This window comes from Somniosus microcephalus, chromosome 27, assembly GCF_052327205.1.
Source record: "Somniosus microcephalus isolate GS21.2 chromosome 27, FLI_Smic_1.0, whole genome shotgun sequence".
NCBI lineage: Eukaryota > Metazoa > Chordata > Chondrichthyes > Squaliformes > Somniosidae > Somniosus > Somniosus microcephalus.
The window spans coordinates 44,878,879-44,889,204 of record NC_141013.1 but is presented as its reverse complement, the minus strand read 5'-3'; the positions used below and the strand labels follow the sequence as shown (position 1 = coordinate 44,889,204).

The 10,326-nt window shown below is 48.1% G+C and overlaps 1 protein-coding gene across 1 annotated transcript in view; it reads right to left on the bottom strand.

The window, feature by feature from the left end:
• Positions 1–226: 226 nt before the first annotated feature.
• The window catches only part of adamts17 (ADAM metallopeptidase with thrombospondin type 1 motif, 17), an 821,255-nt gene continuing 811,155 nt past the window's right edge, over positions 227–10,326 (bottom strand). Inside the window, exon 22 of the mRNA XM_085968920.1 lies at positions 227–4,803. Coding sequence (XP_085825046.1) covers positions 4,652–4,803 — 152 coding nt within the window. The 3' untranslated portion in view covers positions 227–4,651. The remainder of the gene's footprint in view (positions 4,804–10,326) is intronic.

Below are 10,326 nucleotides of genomic sequence, written 5' to 3'. Positions count from 1 at the left end.
GTCATGTCTGGGCCTGTTGTCGACTAGTTGATGGAGATTGATCGCTATGATTATTCAACAGTTCCATTACCGTTGTATCGTGTGACTACCAGGATGGGGGAAGGCGAACTAAATGGACCTGGGTCTTTTTTCATCGAGCAATTTCTATGTTTCCCCCAGAAAATGATCCACATAATGGCAGAACAGAAATTCAAACTCAGACAGCCAATTAAAGCACCGGGGACACTTATTTGATGAAAATAAATTTAATATGAAATGTTCCGCAAAATATTCTTCCACTAATGGGAGGACTGGCTGCCTGGGTGCATTAGCCTTGTTATAATTTCTCAAGCATTTTCCGCATTCTTTCTCTGACATAAGAAAACCATAAATATACTGTAGGTCATCGATACAGTACGTGTGTTAGCATAACTGCCAACGTGACAGGTCATTTTGTAAATAAAAAGCTAGTCATGATGAATATATCTCAGTATCACATTACCATAATAACAAGCACCTTCTGACAAAGAATATTGTTCCAATAGGATAGCACCATGTAGAATATAGTGGCAGTCACTTGTGCAACTAACATTAACAGTACAACTGGAAGAGTACATCGCCTACTGTGTAAAACTGAAATAAAACAAGTAATGATTGCAGAAAAATAGCACCACTAAAATAAACACCAAAAATAAATCTTGCAGCTTACAAGCTCTGCCACACACAGAAACAGAATAACCTTTTCACTACTGACTCTTACCAGGGGCTAAAGGTGTGTTTAGTGGTTACGTTGAGCCACAGATCTGGAGAGGGGTCCCTATGTTGTTCTCACAGGGCTGTGCTCCGTGTGAAACTTGAGCAGGTTGATATGCAGAGGGGCCCACGAGACACCTGCTCACCCACTGATCTTATTGCATCTTTACCAGCTTCTCTGGCTAGGTTTGTGATTGGCCGCTCCTGGTACAGCTTCCTGATACAGGCTCCCGATGTGCGGAGCTCAGAGCCAGACTGTGCAATTGGAAAATTTACCCTCTTATTTTTACCTTATGTTAAGTAGGACAAATTTTTAAAAAGAATTAAAACCACAGTGAAAGCTTATGGCCGCAGACGTGTGGGTGGGTGAGTGAGTGAGTGTGAGAATGTGCGTGTGTCTCTGTGTGAGTGGGGGTGTGTGTCTGGCAGTGTGTGTGTGGTGTGTGTGAGTGTGTCGCTGTGGTGTGTGAGAAAGTGTGTGTGAATGTGCGTGCGCGTGAGTGTGTGTATCTGTGTGTCTGTGGTATGTGTGTGTCTGTGGCGTGTGTGTGTCTGTGGCGTGTGTGTGCATGAATGTGGTGTGTGTGTCTGTGGCGTGTGTGTGTCTGTGGCATGTGTGTGTCTGTGGTGTGTGTGTGTCTGTGGCATGTGTGTGTCTGTGGCATGTGTGCATGAATGTGGTGTGTGTGTCTGTAGCATGTGTGTGTGGTGTGTGTTGAATTTGTGTGTGTCTGGTAGTGTGACCTTGTGTAGCTTTCAACACGGTACCAAACTTTCAGAACTGGCTGCTTTAGGCACCAAGATTGCTCGATCACCCACGGAGTCACAATACCCGCTTCACACACAGGCTCACACTAGAGAGTGCCCAGTGAACGGGCACGGAGTGGGTGTAAGTGATCAGAACTGTGGGTGGAGATCAGATCCATTGGATCTCTGGCTGATTAATGGCTCTTTTCATGTTCTGGCCAGGTTTTCTGTCCAGCAGTTACCCAGATGTAATATTTAAATGAGGTCCTGATAATGTCACTTAGATGCTCGTGCAGTTTCCCAGAGTTTGCGCTGGCCATAAAATGCAGGCGTCTAGGCGTCGTGAGGGCGGTGCTGTGTGCTTAAGTGCTTTTGATGAAGGCTGTGAGCAGATGCATTACTGTACTTTGAGGCTTTTTTCATTGATTTCTGTTTTCTTGTTCCCTGATGGCACTCGTTGCTCAGAGAATTAGTACCAAGGTCTTGGCACTTCCATTGGTTTTGGAATGTCCACAATGGCACAGGGGGTTGCCCAATGGGAACTTTTTGGAGGAAGAAGACTAGGATCAAGAGACTTGATACCAGCCTGGCCAGGCTGCAGCACAAGCAGACTGTGCCCATCCACGGGTACCCGCACACCCACATTTACGAGCCGCGGCACACCTACTTGGATCTGTCAGAGTAACTCTGCCTGTAGATGTTCTGAATTACCAAGGAGGCAGTGTTGGGACTGTGCTGCTGGCTGCAAGGGTACCTGCAGCTAACACGCTGCAGAGGGCTGGCATGGCCAGGTGCAGGAACGGGCAGCCCTGCTTCCTTTCAGACTGACCTATGGATAGAGTTCTCAGTAATAGCACAGGGTAGGGGAGTCCAAAACTAGGGGCTGCAAATATAAGATAGTCACTAATAAATCCAATAGGGAATTCAGGGGAAACTTCTTTACCCAGCATAGTGAGAATGTGGAACTCGCTACCACAGGGAGTGGTTGAGGCGAATAGCAGACATGCATTTAAGGGGAAGCTAGATAAACACATGAGGGAGAAAGGAATTGAAGGATATGTTGATGGGGTTAGATGAAGAGGGGTGGGTGGAGCATAAACACCGGCACAGACCAGTTTCTGTGCCGTAAATTCTATGCCAGGCATCAAAACAGGGTTGTGTCACTCCATCCCTAGGCCACAGACTCAATCTCTTGCCTCCTGGGGAATGGTTGTGCACAACACTCGAAATGATACCTCCCAGAAGATTGGTGAGTTTCCACCTTAGGTTTGTCCCGCGCTTGGTGGGCCTTGCTTGAAATGTGTGCGAAAGTGAGAAGCACACTCGTCTTCACCTTGCTCCTGGGAGCGGGATATTTCTTCCGCATTTCCAACCAGGTGCAAGGGAGCTGGGCGACTGCATTGACTCGAGTGATTGTGTGGCCCCAATATCTCCCCAGTGCCATTGTGAATAACTAGGCAACTGTTCCAACCCACCATATCTAGGCCTTGTATGCTGGACTGCAGCCCTTTAAAAGTTGCTCTGCACCCAATTTTTTGAAGCCTAACCAATCGTGCTGCAGGACAAGCTCCCCTGTAGCCCAGTCAAAATAGAGGGTGGAAAACTGAGCTGAGTCCATCCCGGTGCTAGGGTATTGGTACGTCTAAGACACAGACCTCTGTGCAGTGAAGCTTTGAACCAGCGCATGTCTGCTTGTCAGTGAGTTACTTCAATGCATCATATATGCGGAGAGTGACACTTACATGAAATACGGCTGGGGCAGTTTCTACATGTCACTGGTGCTCACGTGTGATTCATATAATGGTTACAGCACAGAAGGGGGCCATTTGGCCCATCGAGCCCATGCCCACTCTCTGCAAGGGAGGGTAGGAGTGACCAGCAGGGTCAAGACCAGCACTTGCCTCTCAATGGGAAAATGGTAACATTGACATGACTATCTTCCCATGCCAAGGGGGCCATTTCTCTCCGTCTGTGCTCATTTGGCGGGAGTGCTGCCTGGCTGTTGGTTAGTTTTCCTCCTCCCCAAAGTCCTGATGGGTCAGTACTCCAATTGATGTTATCTGTCAGAGGCAGCCAATGTTTCATTGACAGACATGCAGGGGTAGGGCTCCCTTGCACCAGTCATGTGCTTATTGGCAGCAGCCTCGAACACAAAAGTGGAAAATCGGGCATCGCTCCAAGTCTACATCCTCGTTCAGCAACGTGCCCAATCCCTGTACACCCAATGTAGTTCACAACACCACCCCCCGCTCAAAAAGATGGGGGAACTGAACAGAGTTAGCATACTGCCAGGAGGAGGGCGAAATCCAAGCTGGCACTCGCAGTGACACTGCTCCCGATCACCACCAGAATGTAAACTGTGCCCAAGAGGTCTTTTGCCTGCTTTTGTCACGGACTGTTGTGGTCCCATTATATCACTAACAGGATTTGTGCTACAATTACAGGAGGGTTGGCCTAAAACCTGGAACAGCAGTGAAAAGGTTAAACAGCACCATTCAAGTCTGCCTTTGCATTGCTAAAAAAAACGTAAATACTCTTGTTGCTATATATGAAGTTATCAAGTCGCAAATGTTTTCCTGAAGCAAGTGGTTTGATCGATACTCTGGATGGCGAGACTTCTTGTTACATTATTCATATATTCCAGAACTACGGAAGTGAAAACAAACAGTGGATTGAGATTCTAAACACATCTCCGCCTGAACGGTGCATTGAAGTGATGGTCCTCCAGCTCCTTCGCTTCTCTTTGCTCTCTGCTGGAAACGTCCATAATATTAACTCCACAAAAACATGCAGTGAGAGACTATAAACTCCTTTTTTGTTTAGTAAAAAGGAGGCTGCTGTTTAAGCTTCCCCCCCCCCCCCCACTGATTAAGGTCAGGCTGCTGATGTTACAGTGATGGGTGAGTACAGAACCCACAGAATGTTCTCAGGCAGCGGTTCTCGAGAAGGTCGCTGGTTTCTCTTCCGACGCTGAAACAGCAGTTTATGCAGCACCAAAATTGCAGAGATCGTTTTGCAGAGTGTGGGTAAGAATGGTGAGGAGCCCACAGCATGTTCGAGCACTGTCCTCTTCCAGTTTTAGAAACCGTACACCACCCCCTGCCAATGCTGCTCAGGGTGAGACAGAGTAAAGCTCCTCTTAAGTTACCTCACGCTGCAGTAAAGCCTGCGATTAGCTGCCGTGGTGCAGCTTGTCTGCGTAGAAGTCTCTGCAGGTCTGGCAGCAGCGCTGGTACCACCGCATGTCCTGGCACAGGTCCTTCTCCCGGATCACCCTGCAGTACACCGTCCACTGATCTCCCAGGCACTTGTAAGTCAGGGCAGCTGGCAAATCAAGGCAGAGTTACAAGAAGTTCTTAATGGGCAACAATAACTTACAGTCTTGAACTTCACCAAACTGTCTAATCCTGAGCACCAGCTGAACTCCATTTACCAGCTGTTGCTCCGTATCCCTTGATACCCTTAACTAATAAAAATCTGTCAGTCTCAGTCTTGAAAGCTCCAACTGACCCCCACCAGCCACAGCTTTTTGGGGGCGAGTGTTCCAGGTTTCCACTACCCTTTGTTTAACCCTTTAAACCCTGGTATCATTTTGGCAAATTACACATGCACATATTTGGAAATTCTGCACCCGGCAGCCTGTGATTATCTGACAGTTAATCTTAAATCAGGCGGGAGGGGGGTAAATCAGACGGGGGTAAATCAGACGGGGGTAAATCAGACGGGGGGTAAATCAGATGGGGGTAAATCAGACGGGGGGGTAAATCAGACGGGGGGTAAATCAGATGGGGGTAAATCAGACGGGGGGTAAATCAGATGGGGGTAAATCAGACGGGGGGTAAATCAGATGGGGGTAAATCAGACGGGGGGGTAAATCAGACGGGGGGTAAATCAGATGGGGGTAAATCAGACAGGGGGTAAATCAGATGGGGGTAAATCAGATGGGGGTAAATCAGATGGGGGTAAATCAGACAGGGTAAATCAGACGGGGGTAAATCAGAAGGGGTAAATCAGACGAGGGTAAATCAGACGGGGGTAAATCAGAAGGGGGTGAATCAGACGGGGGGGTAAATCGGACAGGGGGTAAATCAGACGGGGTTAAATCAGACGGGGTAAATCAGACGGGGGTAAATCAGACGGGGGTAAATCAGACGGGGTAAATCAGACTGGGGTAAATCAGACGAGGTAAATCGGACGGGGGGTAAATTAGACGAGGGTAAATCAGATGGGGGTAAATCAGACGAGGTAAATCAGAAGGGGTAAATCAGACTGGGGTAAATCAGACGGGTAAATCAGACTGGGGTAAATCAGACGAGGTAAATCGGACGGGGGTAAATCAGACAGGGGGGTAAATCAGACGGGGGTAAATTAGACGAGGGTAAATCAGACGGGGGTAAATCAGACGAGGTAAATCAGACTGGGGTAAATCAGATGGGGGTAAATCAGACAGGGTAAATCAGACGGGGGTAAACCAGATGGGGGTAAATCAGATGGGGAGGAAATAAGATGGGGTAAATCAGACGGGGTAAATCAGATGGGGGTAAATCAGACGGGGGTAAATCAGACGGGGGGTAAATCAGATGGGGGTAAATCAGACGGGGGTAAATCAGATGGGGGTAAATCAGACGGGGGGGTAAATCAGACGGGGGGTAAATCAGATGGGGGTAAATCAGACAGGGGGTAAATCAGATGGGGGTAAATCAGATGGGGGTAAATCAGATGGGGGTAAATCAGACAGGGTAAATCAGACGGGGGTAAATCAGAAGGGGTAAATCAGACGAGGGTAAATCAGACGGGGGTAAATCAGAAGGGGGTGAATCAGACGGGGGGGTAAATCGGACAGGGGGTAAATCAGACGGGGTTAAATCAGACGGGGTAAATCAGACGGGGGTAAATCAGACGGGGGTAAATCAGACGGGGTAAATCAGACTGGGGTAAATCAGACGAGGTAAATCGGACGGGGGGTAAATTAGACGAGGGTAAATCAGATGGGGGTAAATCAGACGAGGTAAATCAGAAGGGGTAAATCAGACTGGGGTAAATCAGACGGGTAAATCAGACTGGGGTAAATCAGACGAGGTAAATCGGACGGGGGTAAATCAGACAGGGGGGTAAATCAGACGGGGGTAAATTAGACGAGGGTAAATCAGACGGGGGTAAATCAGACGAGGTAAATCAGACTGGGGTAAATCAGACTGGGGTAAATCAGATGGGGGTAAATCAGACAGGGTAAATCAGACGGGGGTAAATCAGATGGGGGTAAATCAGATGGGGAGGAAATAAGATGGGGTAAATCAGACGGGGTAAATCAGACAGGGGTAAATCAGACGGGGGTAAACCAGATGGGGGTAAATCAGATGGGGAGGAAATAAGATGGGGTAAATCAGACGGGGTAAATCAGATGGGGGTAAATCAGACGGGGTAAATTATACAGGGTAAATTAAACGGGGGGTAAATCAGACGGGGTAAATTAGACAGGGGTAATTCAGACAGGGGGTAAATCAGACGGCGATAAATCAGACAGGGAGTAAATCAGACAGGGAGTAAATCAGACGGGGTAAATCAGACGGGGGTAAATCAGACGGGGGTAAATCAGACGGGGGTAAATAAGACAGGGGGTCAATCAGAAAGGGGGTAATTCAGACAGGGGGTAAATCAGACGGCGATAAATCAGACAGGGAGTAAATCAGACAGGAGTAAATCAGACAGGGAGGAAATAAGATGGGGTAAATCAGACTGGGGTAAACCAGACAGGGGTAATTCAGACAGGGGGTAAATCAGACGGCGATAAATCAGACAGGGGTAAATCAGACGGGGTGAATCAGACGGGGGTAAATCAGACGGGGGTAAATCAGACGGGGGTAAATAAGACAGGGGGTCAATCAGAAAGGGGGTAAATCAGACAGGGGGTAATTCAGAAGGGGTAAATCAGACAGGGGGTAAATCAGACGGGGGTAAATCAGACAGGGGTATATCAGACGGATATAAATCAGATGGGGGTAAATCAGACAGGGGGTAAATCAGAAGGGGTAAATCAGACAGGGGTAAATCAGACGTGGGTAAATCAGAGAGGGGAGTAAATCAGACAGGGTAGTAAATCAGATGGGGGTAAATCAGACGGGGGTAAATCAGATGGGGGTAAATCAGACAGGGATAAATCACACGGGGGTAAATCAGACAGGGATAAATCAGGACGGGGTAAATCAGACGGGGATAAATCACACGGGGGTAAATCAGACGGGGATAAATCAGACGAGGGGTAAATCAGACGGGGTAAATCAGACGAGGGGTAAATCAGACAGGGATAAATCAAGACGGGGTAATTCAGACGGGGGGTAAATCAGACGGGGTAAATCAGACGGGGTAAATCAGACGAGGGGTAAATCAGACAGGGATAAATCAAGACGGGGTAATTCAGACGGGGGGTAAATCAGACAGGGGGTAAATCGGACGGGGGGTAAATCAGACAGGGGATAAATCAGACGGGGGTAAATCAGACGGGGGTAAATAAGACGGGGGTAAATCTGATGGGGGTAAATCAGATGGGGGTAAATCAGGCAGGGGGTAAATCAGACGGGGTAAATCAGACAGGGGATAAATCAGACGGGGGTAAATCAGACGGGGTAAATAAGACGGGGGTAAATCTGATAGGGGTAAATCAGATGGGGGTAAGTCAGACGGGGGTAAATCAGACGGGGTAAATCAGATGGGGGTAAATCAGGCAGGGGGTAAATCAGACGGGGGTAAATCAGACAGGGGGTAAATCAGACGGGGTAAATCAGACGGGGGTAAATCAGATGGGGGTCAATCAGACGGGATAAATCAGATGGGGGTAAATCAGATGGGGTAAATCAGACAGGGGTAAATCAGATGGGGTAAATCAGACGGGGGTAAATCAGACGGGGGTAAATCAGATGCTGTAAAACAGATGGGGTAAATCAGACAGTGGGGGAGTAAATCAGATGGGGTAAATCAGATGGGGTAAATCATACGGGGTAAATCAGATGGGGTAAATCAGACGGAGTAAATCTGACGGGGGTAAATCAGACGGGGTAAATCAGGTGGAGGGTAAATCAGATGGGGGTTAAATCAAATGGGGGTAAATCAGATGGGGTAAATTAGACGGGGGTAAATCAGACGGGGGTAAATCAGATGGGGGTAAATCAGATGGGGTAAAACAGATGGGGTAAATCAGACGGGGTAAATCAGGTGGAGGGTAAATCAGACAGGGGTTAAATCAAATGGGAGTAAATCAGAGGGGTAAATCAGACGGGGGTAAATCAGACGGAGATAAATCAGATTGGGGTAAAACAGGTGGGGTAAATCAGACAGGGTAAATCATACGGGGTAAATCAGACGGGGCAAATCAGACGGTGGTAAATCAGACGGGGGTAAATCAGATGCTGTAAAACAGATGGGGTAAATCAGACAGTGGGGGAGTAAATCAGATGGGGTAAATCAGATGGGGGTAAATCATACGGGGTAAATCAGATGGGGTAAATCAGACGGAGTAAATCTGACGGGGGTAAATCAGACGGGGTAAATCAGGTGGAGGGTAAATCAGATGGGGGTTAAATCAAATGGGGGTAAATCAGATGGGGTAAATTAGACGGGGGGTAAATCAGACGGGGGTAAATCAGACGGGGGTAAATCAGATGGGGCAAAACAGATGGGGTAAATCAGACAGGAGTAAATCAGACGGGGTAAATCAGGTGGAGGGTAAATCAGACAGGGGTTAAATCAAATGGGAGTAAATCAGAGGGGTAAATCAGACGGGGGGGTAAATCAGACGGAGATAAATCAGATTGGGGTAAAACAGGTGGGGTAAATCAGACAGGGTAAATCATACGGGGTAAATCAGACGGGGGTAAATCAGACGGGGCAAATCAGACCGGGGTAAATCAGACGGGGTAAATCAGATGGGGTAAATCAGATGGGGTAAATCAGACAGGGTAAATCAGACGGGGGTAAATCAGACGGGGGTAAATCAGACGGGGGTAAATCAGACGGGGGGTAAATCAGACGGGGGGTAAATCAGACGGGGTAAATCAGACGGGGGTAAATCAGACGGGGATAAATCAGACGGGGGTAAATCAGACGGGGGTAAATCAGACGGGGTAAATCAGACGGGGGTAAATCAGACGGGGATAAATCAGACGGGGGGTAAATCAGACGGGGGTAAATCAGACGAGGGTAAATCAGACGGGGGATAAATCAGTCAGGGGATAAATCAGACGGGGGTAAATCAGACAGGGGTAAATCAGACGGGGGTACATCAGATGGGCTAAATCAGACGGGGGTAAATCAGACGGGGTAAATCAGACGGGGGATAAATCAGTCAGGGGATAAATCAGACGGGGGTAAATCAGACAGGGGTAAATCAGACGGGCTAAATCAGACGGGGGTAAATCAGACGAGGTAAATCGGACGGGGGATAAATCAGTCAGGGGATAAATCAGACGGGGGTAAATCAGAAGGGGTAAATCAGACAGGGGGTAAATCAGACGGGGGTAAATCAGACAGGGGTAAATCAGAAGGGGGTAAATCAGACGGGGTAAATCAGACAGGGGTATATCAAACGGATATAAATCAGATGGGGGTAAATCAGACAGGGGGTAAATCAGACGGGGGTAAATCGGACGTGGGTAAATCAGATGGGGAGTAAATCAGACGGGGAAAATCAGACGGGGGTAATTCAGATGGGGGTAAATCAGACAGGGGGTAAATCAGACGGGGGTAACTTCAGACTGGGGGGTAAATCAGACGGGGTAAATCAGGCGGGGGTAAATCAGATGGGGGTTAAATCAGATGGGGGTCAATCAGACGGGATAAATCAGATGGGGTAAA